Source organism: Nycticebus coucang, chromosome 8 (genome assembly GCF_027406575.1).
Source record: "Nycticebus coucang isolate mNycCou1 chromosome 8, mNycCou1.pri, whole genome shotgun sequence".
Taxonomy (NCBI): domain Eukaryota; kingdom Metazoa; phylum Chordata; class Mammalia; order Primates; family Lorisidae; genus Nycticebus; species Nycticebus coucang.
In genome coordinates this window covers 419,233-435,066 of record NC_069787.1, presented here as the reverse complement: position 1 = coordinate 435,066, position 15,834 = coordinate 419,233, and the positions used below count along the sequence as shown (strand labels likewise).

At 50.2% G+C, this 15,834-nt stretch overlaps 1 protein-coding gene across 7 annotated transcripts in view; it reads right to left on the bottom strand.

Annotated features, from left to right (window-relative positions):
• The window catches only part of CFAP100 (cilia and flagella associated protein 100), a 47,851-nt gene extending 39,440 nt beyond the window's left edge, over window positions 1-8,411 (bottom strand). For 6 of the 7 annotated variants that reach the window (XM_053598506.1, XM_053598508.1, XM_053598507.1 and 3 more), the window contains exons 1-2: window positions 8,317-8,411; window positions 7,214-7,321 (exon numbers count right to left, since the gene is read on the bottom strand). In XM_053598506.1, coding sequence (XP_053454481.1) covers window positions 7,214-7,262 — 49 coding nt within the window. In that variant the 5' untranslated portion in view covers window positions 7,263-7,321; window positions 8,317-8,411. Of the gene's footprint in view, window positions 1-3,964; window positions 4,007-7,213; window positions 7,322-8,316 lie in introns of those variants that run through there. The other variant, XM_053598510.1, reaches the window with a different exon arrangement.
• Window positions 8,412-15,834: the final 7,423 nt, after the last annotated feature.

The following is a 15,834-nucleotide window of genomic DNA, read 5'->3' as shown; positions in this document are numbered from 1 at the left end:
GCAGTGAGGCTGAGAAGGAGCCCTGTGGGTGTGGGGGGCTGGTTTCACTTTGGGCAGTATTTAGATAATCCCCAAGTCAATGTTGCTATCCAGAATCCCCCATACAGCTCCAACTGGGTCCAGGCTTCCCTGGAGGTCCCACAGCACCTCCCGCAGGTCAGGGACAGTGGCTCACTGCTCCCCCAAACTTTCTGTACCCTCTCAGGGCACCAGCTGGGTAGGCGGCCTCCTGCTTCCCTTGTCTCTCTCTCGTCTCCCCTGGCAGCCCTGGGCACACTAAGTCCTTGTTCACAAACTCGGTGAATCCCACTCCCCTGACTCCTCCCCCCAGGGATTTGGGGTCTCCATGCTTGTCCTCATCTGCCTTCCCAACTGACCCCTTACCTCACCACTTCCTTTCCACCCTGAACCTATACTTTGCTCTTGGTTCTTCTCAGAGTGTCCTCCCTGTCCACCTGTCCAGGCTCCAACCTTCCCAGCTCTGCCTGGCCTGCCTGGCTCCTCTGACAGGCTGGTGCCCCCAGTAGCCTTCTGGACTGAGATCTGCTTACAGTGAGGACAGCCACAGTTCATGCCATCAGCCGCCCCTGGGCTTAGCCCTTAACTTGGATGACCCAACCGTGTCCCCACAAAAACACTGGAAGGTCCATGCTATTATTATCCTGTGAGTTAAGAGACTCACTCAAGGTGACACCATCCACTGAGTGACAGAGCTGGGACCACCACCAAGGTACTGTCAGGGAGAGAGGAGGGTTGGGCCTGCTGTCCCCACTGGGACAGTTCAGGCCATGCCAGTTGCTGAGCTATCAGCAGGGCTCCGAGCACAGAGGGAGAGGGCTGTTCTGCCCTCTACCCCAGCAAGGCACCCTCCTTGCCCTGGTGAGCCTGTTAATCCCCACAGACTTCCAAAAACCCAGTGCTGACCTCGCCTTTCTGGTGAGTCTGGGTTGGGAGATGTGCCACCTGGGACCTGAACATTACACACGTGTGTGCACCTACACACAGACACAGATTTGCACAGCACCCACCGGCCTGCACCTGTGCCCCTGCTTTTTGTGGCTGCTGATGTCACCAAGCACTCCTGGGCCAGAAACCAGCCCAGATGTCCTCACCACAACCTCTGAGCCCAGGCACACTGTGGGGAGAGGTGGCACTGAAGTTGGCATGGTCTGGCTTCCTGGGTCTCCCTGAGCAAGTGGCATTTATGCCTGCTCAGGATGGCAAAGGTGGGGAAGAGACGGGGGAGAGAGCAGGGGAAGGAGGCTGGCAGGTGCTGGCAAGGATAGCCTTTATTTCCAGCTTCTATTCTTCCTGACTAAAAGTTGAAACTCAGCATGTCTTGTCTTGTGATGAAACCCAAAACCTGGCTTGTGATGCAGTGTCCCTGGAGCCCAGCCAGGGCCACCCCTCCTGTGCCCTGTCTCTGTGAGTCCTGGAACCCCCTTGCAGGCCATCCCGGTCTGGGCTGAGGACCCATCTGCTCGCCTGCCCTGCTGCACAACCGGCAGAGCACGGACGCTCCTCCTCTGTCTGTCCTCTCCCAGCAGCAGGGACAGTCCCAGCAGAATTGAGTCGTCCGGCTTGTCCACTCATAGACCACCGAGAGCACCAGTGGCCTTCACCATGCTGAGTGTGTCCAGGCTTCCTTACACCCCTCCTGTCTGCCGCAACTGCCCCCCCGCCCTGGGACATGCTCTCTGCAGACTGCCTGTCCCCATCATTCCCCACCCCTGCTCAAGAAAGCCTTCCCGATCCTGCCCCCCAACCCTGATCACTGAGCCGGCTCCCCACTTCACTCCCACACGGCACCCAGCATTGTGAGAAGCAGCTTATCTATTCAGATGCTACTCACTTCACTTACTCAGCACCTTTCAAAAACATATTCTTTTATCGAAGTAACATATATGCCATAAAATTTGCCATTAAAAATTTCTTTGCCATTCAATATTTTTTAAAATGTTTACTGCCACTAAGAAACATTAAAATGCTTAATGTTTCTGATAACTTTGCTTTTTAATCATTTTAAGTGTAAAACTTGGTGGCATTAAGTACATTTACAATGTTGTGTGGTCACCATCAACAGCCATTTAAAAATCTTTTCATCACCTAAAACTGAAACTCTGTCCCCAATAACACTAACTCCCCAGCCCCTGGCACCCATCAGCTTTCTCTCTGAATCTGACTGCTCAAGGTGCTCATGTAAATCACACGGCATTTGCCCTTTTGGGACTGGCATGTTTAATTTAGCACAGGGTCCTCAAGGCTCACCCACATGGTAGTGTCAGAATTCCCTTCCTTTTCAGGCTGAATCACTCCACTGTGCATGTGTAGACCACGTTTGGCTTATCCATTCATCTACTTAAGGTACCTGGGTTGCTTCCACCTCTCAGCTGTTGTGAATAATGCCGCTGTGAAAATGGGTGCACAATTATCTGTTTGGGTTCCTACTTTCACTTATTTTGGTATATATCTAAAATTGCTGGGTCATATGTTAATTCTATGTTCAACTTTTTGTGGAACTGCCAAACCACACGGTGGTTACACTTTTATAGTCCTGCCATATTAAGAGTCTCACTGTCTCCACAGCCTCACCTGTTACTCTGTTTTCGGACAGCAGCTATCCTAATGGGTATGAAGTGCTACTTCATTCTGGCTTTGATTTGCATTTCCCTGATGGCCCATAATGCTGAGTCTTTTCACGAGTTCTGTGGCCACTGGTGAATCCCCTTTTGAGAAATGTCTTTTCAAATCTTTTGTCCATTTTTGAATTGGGCTGCTTGCTTTATAGTGGTGTCGTTATTGACTTTTAGGATTTTATTTTATTTTACTTTATTTTATTTCTGAGGCAGAGTCTCACTTTGTCACTCCTGATAGAATGCTGTGGCATTATAGCTCACAGCAACCTCAGACTCCTGGACTCAGGGGATTCTCTTGCCTCAGCCTCCTGAGTAGCGGGGACTACAGGCACCCACAACGCCGGGCTTTTTTGTTTGTTTGTTTTAGAGGTGGGGTCTTGCTCTAGCTCATGCTGGTCTCGAACTTGTGAGCTCAGGCAATCTGCCTTGGCCTCCCAGAGTGCTAGGATTACAGACGTGAGCCACCATGCCTGGCCCTTAGGAATTCTTTATATATTCTGCCCATCAATCCTTCATCAAAGACATCTAAATGCCAGACAACATCAGGGAAGTGTTTAGCTCTCCAATGTGGGGAGGAGGCAGGAAGGACAATCCTTGACAGATGTGGCCACTGGGGCTGAAACAACATGTGTGGTCAGCAATCATATAAACAGGCTGGTTTTTGGAGGACAAGGTCCTTGTTGTCTGACCTGGCACTAGCCAGGTGTGTCAGGGATAGAGATCACCCTCTCCTTGGCTATCTGCTGCCAGGCTGGCAGTTGTAGGAGCCACTCCAGGAAATGTGGAAAATTCACTGAGATTTCCCAGCCTCTGCATCAAGCTCTTCCCTGGAAGCTGCAAGTATCTGATTAGACTCCAGATGCCCCACCAGCTTGACTGTTAGTTTCAAGGAGGGGCGGATTCCTAGAGCTGCCTACTCTGCTGTTTTCTGTGACATCACCCTGTTCCTAGATGTTCTATTCAAGATGCTGTTGTCAGGGAATTGACTTTATTTAATCATTTCCCAGATTATTCCTTGCTTGTACATAGAGAACAGCAAGGGACTGTGTTTGGTCTTGTAACCTGCAACTTTGCTGAATGCATTCGTTCATTTTAGCAGCTTTCTCGTGGATTCTTGGAGGGTTCCTATATATGATATTGTGTCATCTGTGTTGTCCATGAATATGACACAGATATTTTACTTCTTCCTTTGCAATTTCGATGTCCCTTATGTCTTTATTTCATTTTCTTGCCTATTGCTCTGTCTAGAACTTTTAGTGCAATATTGAACAGTGGGTTTAATGTGTCCCAGAGTGGGGAACGTGAACTTGAGGGGAGCAAACACAAACCTGCTCAGGGCCCTCAGCCTGGCCAGTGAGGCTCCTTCAGCAGGGCTGGGTCTCTCCCATCCTCCTCCTCCTGGGGAACCTATAAATTTGTCCACAGCATGAAAAAACTCCCCCACCTTCATGAGGTCCAGAGTTGGCAGGCCCAGCCATAGGCCCATCTCCTTGGGCTAGCTCCATGCTGGGCAAGGTGCTGAGGTTTAGGGGCTACAGCTTCTGGCCAGTCCTGCAGTCCCACCCCCGCCAGCCTGACCTGGGAAGCACTGGGCTTCTACCTGGCCCATGTCTCTACCAAATGCTCTCTATCCTTGGCTCAGGGTCTGAAGGGAGCCTATAAGCAAACTAGCCCTCTGGTATGGCTTAGGGAATGGTGTCTCTAGTCACAAAAGTCATAAAAGCTAGACACTGGGCAATCCTCCTCCTTAAACCTTTCTGTCAGCTGAACAGAATCTAAGAGTCCTCCCATGCCCACAGGCCCTGCCCAGTGTGGTCCATAATGGCCTTCTGTGTCTTCCTTGAACTACTCATTCCCACCTGAGGGCCATTCCTACCACCTAGACAACCCTTTCCCTGCCCTGCCTCCGGGGCTCCCCCCATCCTGCAGGGTTACCACTACTGCTCAGAGAGGCCTTCCTCAACCACCTTTTCATTTATGCAACCTCCACTTGCCCCAAGCTTCCAGTTCTAGCCCGTCTACAGCTATAGGCTGTGGAAAATATAGTTGGTGGTTTGTCTTCCAGTATCTACCTGCTTTCCTGACCACACTGAAAGTCCTGCCAGAGAAACACACTATTGGTTTTACCTGTCCCAGAACCCCCTGAAATCAATGTCAGTGCTGGCACCTAATCAGTGTTAGAGAATAAAGAACAAGCCCGGAGATCTTGGGGCCCAGCTCCGTACACACAACGGTCAGCAGCATACCCTGTGTGCTCCAGGTGGCTGGTTTGGGCCAGTCCTGGAGGACAGCTCAGAGCAGGAGTCCCCACAGAGGGGCAGGAAAAGTTAACCCCCCAAAGTAGGGATCCTCCAATGTATTTTCTTAGGTACCAGGTTGGCACAGTGGTCTTCAGGCTCATCATATCAAACATCAGAGAATGTCGTGAAAAGCTGAGCCCTGTGGAGGGTCCTGTCTCAACCCTACTCCCTTCTCTTCCCCTGCAGCTAGGACTGTTTCAGACCCAAGCACCTCAGCATTTCCCTCCCTCCAACTCTGGCTTTGTGTCCTGGGAGGGACCTCTGCTGGGCAGGGGGAGGTGGGGCTGCTGTGCTGGGCAGGGGGAGTGGGGCTGCTCTGCTGGGCAGGGGGAGTGGGGCTGCTGTGTGTGCCAGGCACAGTGCTGAGCTCTTGACCTGGGTCCCACTTGCCTCACATTTCATGGCAGCCCTAGGGAACAGGGGCTTCCCCCCTTCTATAGATACAAGGCTAAGAAATGATGGGGTCTGCAGTGAGGTCTGACTTCACCCCATCTCTTAGGCCCTCTGGCTGGGCTTGGCTGGGGCTGGGGTCCAGAAGCCCTATGTGCACCTGGCCTAGACTTGGAGCTCAATGTCCCCAAATCTTTCACTTCTGGTGGCTCAGGGTCTTCCTGGCCCCTGACTTTGTCCCTGGATCCTGCAGCCAAGCCCAGTGGGCTCTGCCAATCCTCCTGGTTGGAGCCCCTGGCCAGGCACCTGCCCAGGCTGACTTCCCTGACTCAAAATCCCCAGCCAACCCAGACTGCTGGTCCCAGGTCTGCCTGCCTGGCTTGGCTTTCTCCCAAATACATAGACCCTCAACCAACCTGGAAAGAGCACCAAATGCCACAGGGCCGGAGGGTACCCCCAGCTAGACCGTGCCCTAGCACACCAATGAATGAATCAAAATAGTTTATAAATCCTTCAACTACCTTGTGGTAACACAATTATCTTGCATTGTTTTGTATGTGTGTTGAGTTAATTTGTAATCTGTAAACATTTCAAAGCTACATTTTTTTAACTCTATTTTAGCCCAGTCTTCTTCATTTTAAAGTTTACTCTGAAGCAAAAAAAGAGAAAGCTGTCTCGTGTAAGTGTCAGGGGTGGAGCCAATTGTTTATAGTAGCATACTTTTGGAAATAAGCTAAATGCCCATTAACAGTCAACTGCTTAAATTACAATACAGCCCCACTATGGGACTACTATTCTGCACTGAAAGACTAGGGAATTCTTGATATAACGATAAGGGGCAGTCTTCACAATGTTTGGGTTAATGGAACAAAGCAAGGTGCAGAAAGCATTCTTGTCTGTGTGAGGAGGGGACACACTGTATCTATACATCTCTGCCTGCAGGAGACAGATGACACTGGCTGCCGTCATGGAGAAGACACTGGGTGTCTGGGAACAGGGCAGGGTGGAAGTAGGCTTTCACAAGGGGTAGGGGCTTTGAATACACTTTTGAATTGAATATTTTACATAGTCAAAACCAAAATGAAATTCAAAGGCAAAAGCTGAACAAAGTGAGAACACATGGAGGACACTGCCCATCCTGCCCCCAGCCCCCACCAAAGGGCTCCTCGATGGGCCTGTCTCCTTCAGTGCCCCCTAACCCCTGAACCCACTGGCAGGATGCATGTAGATGACTCTACCAGAATGGGGAGGTTTTATGGCCGGAGTCTTGCCTCCCCTGTGCCACCTCCCTCATGGCCTATTGTGGGCTGAACTATGTCCCCAAAATTCATATGTTGAAGTACTAATCCCCACTACCTTAGGTTGTGACCTTGTTTGGAAATAAGGTTGTTGTAGATAGCAAATTAAGCTGAGGTCATCTGGTAGTGAGCTTCTAATCCAGTATGATTAGTGTCCTTATCAAAAGAGGACATTTGGACACGAACACACACATAGGCAGAATGCCATATGGGCATGAAGCCAGAGAGTGGGGTGACACCTCCACAAGCCACGAAATGCCAGAGATTGCTGTTGGGAAGAGGGAGGCCTGGAACACATTCTCCTGTGCAGCCCTCAGAAGGTACTGGCCTGCCCATACCTGGATCTCAGACTTCCGCCTCCAGAACTGGGAGACAGGACATTGCTGTGACTTAAGCTGCCAGTGAGTGGCATACTGTTAGAGCAGTGGCAGGCAACTGATAGATAACATCTCAGGGAACTTGGCAAACTGTAATTCCTGCCTAATGGCTTAATCTGGAAGCACCTGAACCCTTAAGTCTAGACCTCACTGTCCTAAGCTACAAGGCTGTCTCTGACCTCTGAGAGAGCCCACCCTGGCCCAGTACTTACTAGTATAGGTCACGTTTTTGGAGACTGTAGTGGATGGTGACTTGGACATCTTTGCTGAGGACCAATGGGTTGATGCAAAGTGTGACCTCGGCTAAAGGAGCTCCTTACCTGGGGAGTGACACAGTGCTTGAGTGGCTGGCCCCCAGACCCACAGCCCCAATTGCCCCTGGTGCCTGACAACAGCCAGCTTTCACTGAGGGCTCACCATATGGCTCACACCTGCATGCTCCCTCCCTGCTCTCACCCTGCCAGTCTCCCCTGCTAGACTTGGCTGGAGCTGCCCAAGCTTTCTGCTCTTAGAACACACTGCTTTGGTCTGCCTCGGGGCTTTTGCATTTGCAATCTCCTCAGCCAAAAGCTATCCCCCAACGCTGGCTGTGGCAAGAAGGGCTCCTCTCCCTTCAAATCCCAACTCAAATGTCATCCCTTTCCTCACCACCCCATCCAAAGTGCTTTCTTTCTCCCCACCCCATGTGACTTCAATTTATTATATTTTCTTCTCTGCAATTGCCACTATCTGATTATCACTTTTAAAAATCAGTTTGTCCTCTATATCCCGTTAGAATGCAAGCTTCCTGAGAACAAGGGTTTTTCCTGCTCATCAAAGCTCCCGACGTGCCCGTGGTATTCCCTAACTTTTCACTGAGAGAATTTTCATCTTTGCAGGGGAGTGAACTGAGACCCCACAGAAGTCCAAAGTCACGGGGCCAGGAAGGGCTAGAGCCCGGATTCTAGCCCAAGGTTCTTGGACTCTATAGCTTGAGCCATTCCCGCCACATTCCAGCTACAGTGCCCCACGGAGAGGGATCCCAGGAGAGAGAGCCTCCAGTTAGCAGGGCCCCACCTCCAGACGCCCCCAGCTTGGTGAGCCGCACTCTAGGGCAGGTGCACAAGGACAGAGGGTAAATATGTGATAAAGCCGGTGCATTGCGGGCACGCAAAGGGGAGAGCCTTGCAAGCGGCCTTGAGAGGGGCTTCTGGAGGGCCTCGCCCCGGCCCTGTGCACCCCCATGCCGGGTCTTGCTCCCCCCGCCCCGCGCGCTCCCCGCGGGCAGCCCGCCTCCAGCCCTCCACCACTCCCCGCCTGCCTCGCGCGCACCCACCGGCCGAGCCACCCAGCTAGCTCCGAAGCCTCCGCGCCACACACAGTTCTCAGCTCCACGCGCCGGGCCCTGGGTTTACGTTGCCAGGGAAACTATTCTCCCGCCGGCTGTGACGTCACAGAGGCCTCCCAGGCAGGGCCGGGGCGGGCGGGGCGCGGCGGGGGCGGGGCGTGGGCACCTGGCGGAGGAGTGGCAGGGCGCGCGCTCGGCCAGCGCTGTCCCGGGCCCGGGGTGGGGCTCCCCAGAGCTGGAGCCTCCTTCCTCCGCTATTCGTTGCTCTGCCTTTGCTCTCAATCTTTTTTTTCGTCCCGACCCGTTTAACAGGCACCGAGCAGGGCGCTTGGGATGGATAACACGTGTGGAGCAAAAAAGAGAAGATCTTTGCCTGCGGCGGCACTTTCCAGCAGCGTCAGAAATGTTGGCAACTCCTTAGGGAACCAAATCTCAGTCTTGGTTGGAACGAGCCTTCCCCGAGATTCCATGATTCCATTGCTGGCTAAGGTCTGAGTTACTGCTCTAGAGAAGGGACCAGCGAGATCAGTCAGCAGGCGAGGGGAGGAGGTGGGAAAGAGTAGGGCTAGTTAAGATCGTCCAGATGGACTCGCTGTTTGCGGCCCCGGGCGCAGGGTTTCTGGTCCTCCAGCTCAGGGCCCTTGCCTCCCCGGAAGAGCCACACCAGGACAGCTCCTCCTCGAGTTCCAACCATGATTACCAGATTTTCCCACGCATCTCTGGAGATTTAAAGATTGACAAAGGCTACTTGGAGCTCTGGGCACAATCAAGGTCTGTCTTTTCTGAGACAACTGGGTCTCTGAGGGGACTCTGGTGCAGTCTGCAGCCCAGCAATGTGGTCCCAGTGAGAATCCCAAGCGTAATGGGCGAGGTCAGTCCCACTGCAGGAGCTGGGGAAGCCAGGGGTGGGGTCATTATGAGCTGACCAAGAGGGAAGGAGCAGAGTCCCTGAAGTATCACTGGGAGAACAGTGTCCCCACTGCAGTATCCACAGTGGGCTTCCTGCACGGGAGTAAGGAAGTTTTGTGTTAAGTAACATATGTGATTTGTTCATGAGTTCACGTGTATGCGCTTGAGTGTGCGCATGTGTAACATGTCTGTGTGTGCACATCTGCGCACCTGTGTGGTGTGCACGTACATGTTGTGTATTTGCCGCAGCAGCTAGTACTGAATATCCTGAAAGGTATCCCCCTTTACCCTTGGGATAGACGCTCCTTACACTGTCATTCAAAGTCTCAGCTTATCTCTGCAGCCTGGTGTTCCTACAGACTGTAGGACAGTAGCAGAACAACAAGCTGTGCATCTGATTCAGGTTCAGCAAACCAGGAAAAGCACTTTATGAATGAGTGACTCAAGTGGAATGGAAAATAAGCTGTTTCTCTAAAGAGGAAATCTATTGGGGATAGTGACAATTCATTGTAATCAGCAGAGAAGCTTATGAACTACCGTGAATTTCCCTGTGAACCATTACAGAGGGTTTTTCTATGTGCTAGGCACCATTCTGTGTGCTTGACCCAAATTTGCCCATTTAATCCACAAGACCCCTTGCGGAGCAGATTCTGTTTCTGTGCCTGCCTTTCACAAGTAGGCAACGGGATCTGCCTCAGCTCTTACCTAGAACACAGGCTCTCACCAGGAATGGCCTTAACCTTCTATGCAGTTGTTAAGCTTGGGGGGAAACCCAGTAAGTCCAAAGTTGTACTTCATAATAACAAGATGATCTCTAATCAGTGTGTGTTTTGGTCTTTGCTTTGCTTTTAGTTATTTAGGAGTTTAGAAAGAAAGCCACCTGGAAAATGTGGCCTGATTTGGAACTCTTCATTTTGGGCTACCAAATCACACTAGAAACACTATTTGCTAATGAAAAGCTAATTTTAAACCTAGATGGATTAATGGCGGATGGAGGGAGGGAGGAAGGGATAGATCTATGGTGAATAAGTACCATCACATGTTTGTAGAGCCTCAGTGGAAAGCATATTGAGTGGTCACCACAAAATTCTTTCAACATTCTGCATATTTTAAGTTTGAAAATTTTTGTAATAGAATGTTTTGGGGGAAGATAACAATCTTCTCAAAAGGGAAATTTGTATTTCCGATTTGGTGTATCAGTCTGGGCCCTTGGATGCAAACATCAGAAACCACCTATAGCCAGTTAAAGTGGCAAAAGATCTCGAGGTGCTCCTAGAAGCCTTGGGAAGGCAGGGAAATGGGCTTAGGAAGGCTGTAGTTTGGAGAGGAGCCCAAAGCTGGCTGCAGGAGCATGTCCTGATGGAGACAGCACAACTGCCATCTGGAGTCTAGCTGGTGCTTCTGACTGGGGGCACCTGGGGTGCTGGGGGCACCTTGTGGCTTCTATGGCAGGAAGTGGGAGACTCAGAAATGCGGTATACCACAACCAAGAAGGGTATTTTCAGAGAGCTCTTAGAATGACAGAGGCCCAGAAGCAGCAGCTGTGTCTGTCTCCACGACGCCTGGTCTCACTGCTGTTCCTACAGCATCACAGGGAGGCAGTTCCATAGCTCTGCGCCCTAGCTTCTTCTCATTTTGGTAGAATGCTCTTTATTCTGCTGGCAAATTCCTACTCGCTCAAAATTCAGTTTAGGGGTCACCTCCCTGGGAAGTGTGTCTTCCCTTTGCTCACATTCTTGTTTCCAAGGTTTGTGTGACAACCCTTCTATGGTCTGCCAGACACTGCACACCTCCTTTCCTGGCTACTCCCCAGGCCCTCTGTCCTCTGGTGGCCAGTTAGGTCCAGCCAGCAGAGGTGGAGGAGCCAGGACCTCTGTCCCCTCATACTGCCTCCTGTGGTAGTAACTGTGGCTCCTCCAGGCCTGGGAGGAGACCATCTCCTCCTCAGCCTGCAGCCCTGCTCTCGCCAATTCTGCATGGCCGCATCATTCCCTTTTTGATATTTTAGTTATTTCCATACACGTGGAAATGATATACTGCATGAAAGTCCCTCTATTTGAAAATCCTAATGGGCTTTTGTTGTCCAGGTGGAAGCTGGACACACATTAGACAGTGGCAGGAGAGCTTCATGGCCGAGATAATGAGCTTTGTCACGAGTCCAGGCTGAACCCAAATCCTAGTTCTGTCCCTCAGTGGCTATGTGACCCTGGTTAAGTCACTGAAGGCACTGGGGGCCTAGATGATAATAGTGAACTGGGAGGAGAGTAGTGTGGCTGGCACCTCACTGGTTCTCAACTAACGCTTGTCAGCCTGTGGAGTGAGCCTGGTGCTGTGCAGACTTGCCTGCAATGAGGATGCTGAAGATGACAGCTGAAGCTGTTTGCCCAAGGCCACACAGCCAAGTGGCAAACTCAGGCAGTCTGACTCTACAGCCTGGCCTGTCAGCCACCACTTGGGCCACTTCCCACTGGCCTGCAGAAAGACAGCGCTTAACCAGTTAGGGAGAAGAAGGTCTTGGGCCACGGGACTGGAAATGGACTCGGCTTTGTTCACCTGGGCAGCTTCCCTCCCTGGCCTCTGCAGTTGTCAGGTTTTGGGGGCCTGACACCTGGTCCATGTGACTCAAGGTAACATCAGAACCTGAGTAGGGTGCAGCTCACAGCAACACACAAACCTGGAGTGTGCAGCATACCCATTACTGTGAAATAGGGTGGGCACCCCACAGCAAGCTGCAGCCAGGAGGGACTCATGACTTCCACTCAGGACTGGAGAGTCACCTTCAAGATAAAATGCTTCAAATGCCTAGACCTTCTGCATGTGGGTTTTCCTTTTGCTCAAAGTCTGTAGGATATGGAGGATGACTGAGCCATGTCTACTGTACTTCATGGTGGGGTGAGGGGTTCCTGCGGGCAGTACCTGCAGCACCTCTGCCTACTGTGATTCAGGGGTAAGCCGCAAAGTCTTTAAAGCGTGTCTGAAGCCCCCTTCCTGCTCCCCCATTGGGCACGTGTCTCCACCCAGTGCCAGGTGCTCTTCCACGTGTGCTTTGTATTTGGTGAGCAATCGCTTTCCTACCAGCTCAGATGGACAAATAATTTAACTGGAGTTTGGGAAAAAACAGGGGTGACTTTTGGCATCCACATCCCAGGCATGTTCATTTGACTGCAATACCAAAGAAGTAGTATTAGTGGGGTGACAGGGAAGGCTTCAGAGATGGAGCGAGATTCAGTGGGGGTGGCAGCATTCACACCAGGTTGAAGGATGAATGGGATCTAAAGAGGCAGATAGGAGCTGAGAGCCAGGAAAGTTGGAAGCAGAGTGTTGCGTGAACCGAGACGCGAACGAGCAGCAGCTTTGCTGTAGGTGTAAACTCGCTCCTGTAATTATTAAGTCAAGAAACAGACTATACAGCGTGGGATGGCATATAGCAAAGTTCTTTATTCTACGTTTAAGTTTTATACTCTTCCAGTCACGTACACACCTAATCCATTATCTATTAGCTGAATTTGAACTTGAAAGGAAATTTATCATATCAATGTAACCACTTGTATAGTAAATCTCTTCCTCTAAACAGTGACTAGTTTTCCGAGCAGGGCACAAAGACAAAAACAGCTATAGGGGAACAGAGTTAATAGAAGAATATCTTCAAGCATTCACTCAGTTTACTCAGTATGAAGTAATGACTGTGACCTTCCTTCAGGGCAGACCACCTATAGACCTCTGACAATATGTTGTTAACATATGTCAACCCTCTGGCCCATATCTCTGAGGAAGGGCGGCATGCCCTTGGAGCTCAGGCTTCACGGGGCGTACTGCTTCAGAGAAAAGGCCTAAAGAATTTTCCAAAGAGCCCAACTCTGTGAGTAACCCAGGGGGGTCCAAGCGTCTTAAGCCTCTGGAAGAAAAGCATGTCATTTTAAACTCACACTGAATTTACTTTGTGTGCTTGATGTAGGATAAGTTTATTTCTAAATATTATCCTACACAGAGAAGAGCGTGAGCCTGGGTCCTGGGCAGATGAGTGAGCTAGGAAGCTGGAGGATGGGACGCGTGACGGCAGGCAGGGGAGGAAAACACGGGGGGCACAGCCAGAGGTAGGCAGGTGTCCACCATGTCACAGGGCTAGGATGTTGTTCCAGGGTCTTTCATCACTCCCCATAGAGTACATCTGATTCTGGAATCAGATTTTCTTTCTTTTCTTTTCTTTTTTTTTTTTTTTTTATCTCAGGGTCAGAGTTGAATAGATTTGCTAGTGAGTTTCATCTTTAGCTTCATGAAGAGGATGGATTGAAGGGGTACAGGGATGGAGGAGTGAGGAGCAAGTCCAGAAGCAAGGGAAGATGTTGAAATGCAGTAGATATTTCCTAGCAAGAGATGATGGTGATTGGGATGAAGGTGGAGACAGTTAGGAAGGAGAGAGGGCCTTGATATCAGTCACTTCTGGGAGGCAGGCTGGAGAGACTGGCTGTAGGGGAAGGGAAGTACCTGGACTCAAGCAGGCTGAGTGCATCTGCTGAGGGGGCTTGGATGGGTCTGCTTCACAGAACCTGCTAGGAAGAGCATACAGGGCTGACTGGCTCCAGCTTTTGTACATATGGAATTGAGAGCGGCCACAACCAGAGCCTGAGCACCATGGGTGATCAGAGCTGGCTCATTCCTCCCCGACATGGGACTGACCCAATGAGCAAGCTCTGTACAGAGTTTCCCGTAGGCCTGGTGGAGACTTTCTGAGAGTTGCACCACAGCCTGAGGCATCTCCTACCCTTCTCCTCTCATCTCTCCACATGTCAGACCTGCAATGGGCACAAGGCTCTCTGTTCTGCGTCCTGCTCCCCTCTCTTTCATCTGAACTGGCATCTCTAATCAGATCACAGTGATCAGATGTATCAGATCACTAATACATCTCTTTCTGCCTTGGAATCTGCGTGCTGGAGGACCTGCCTCATTTTTAGATGGGCTAGGTATGAGATGCCCTCAGACATTGGGTGTCAAGAGTGTGTCTGAAGATCCAGGCAGAGAGGGCTGGCATGCATGTGTGATTGCCTGGGGAAACATTTTGAGTTAGAAGAGGGGCGGCCAAAGGAGGAAGAGGACCCTCAAAGGAAAAGGAAAGAAGAGACAAAGTGGTAGGAAGAAAACCAAGCAAGTTGGATCTTTAGGAGCCAAAAAACAAACAAACAAGGGGCAGCGCCTGTGGCTCAAGGAGTAGGGTGCCAGCCCCATATACCCGGGGTGGTGGGTTCAAGCCCGGCATTGGCCAAAACTGCAATAGATAAATAAATAAAAATAAAAACCAGAGAAAAAAGGTGGGGTGCCAAGACCATTAGAAAGAATAAACCTTTTCAGCCCACTGTGTTGAGAAGACTGGATATCCACACGCAAAAGAAAGAGGCTGCAACTCCCCTTATATCATAAGACAGAAATTAGCTCAAGATGGATCATAGACCTCACTATAAGAGCCAAAACTATAAAACTCTTAGAAGAAAACATAGGAGTAAATATTTGTGACCTTGAGTTAGTCAATGGTTTCTTAGATGTGACAACAAAAGCCAAATGACAAAAACAAAAAACAAACAAAAAAAAAACAACTTTGTACATATGGAATTGAGAGCAGCCACAACCAGAGATTGAGCATCTCTCAAATGCCACAGGTTAGAAGGCAGACTATTTGTAGCACAAATGAAAAACCTTTGTGCTATAAATCACACCATTAAGAAAGCGAAAAAAAATGAGAGAAAACATTTGCAAACTATTTACCTGATAAGAGACTTGGAACTAGAATCTGTGATGAACTGTTACAACTCAATTTTGAAAAAGAGAAATATGGCTGGGTGTGGTGACTCACACCTATAATCCCAGCTCCTTGAGGGGCTAAGGCAGGATGATCACTTGAGCCAGGAGTTCAAGGCTACAATGAGCTATGATGTTGCCACTGCACTCCAGCCTGGGCAACAGAGCAAGAACCATCTCAGAAGGAAGGAGGGGAGAGAGGGAGGGGGAAGGAGGGAGGGGGGAGGGAAGAAGGGAAGGAAGGAAGGGAGGAAGGGAGGGAGGAAGGGAGGGAGGGAAACTGATGAATGCTATAAAGTGGGTCCATGTTGAAATGAAAACACTGTGCCAAGTGCAAGAGCCAGCCAGGAAAGACCACATGTGGTGTGATGTGCATTTTACATGCAATGGAAAACGGCTTTGGGCAGTGATGACTAATGAATATGTACTTTTTTTTTCACTTTTGTGTGATGAAAATATCCTAAAATTAGATAAATACACTTTAAATGGGTAAAGTTTTTGGCATGTAAATTATTTCTCACTAAATATGTTCAAAACGAGAAGGAAGGTGATAGCCAAACGCTCTTGAGTGGCCAAGTGAGAGATGGAAAAGTTTTGGATTTGCCCTTGAACTGGAGACTTTGATGTAAGAAGTCCTGGGATCTATTGGGGCTTGGAATGAATGGATGAGGAGGAAGAGGAGACAGTGCCTGTGGACAGCTCTTTCAAGGGTCTCAGTCAAGGTTCTATCTTGCTCCGTTATGGGTGGGCACTGTGGGCCTGGGGTAATGACCCGGGTCTTCCCTGCAGTCCTGATGGAGACTAGGT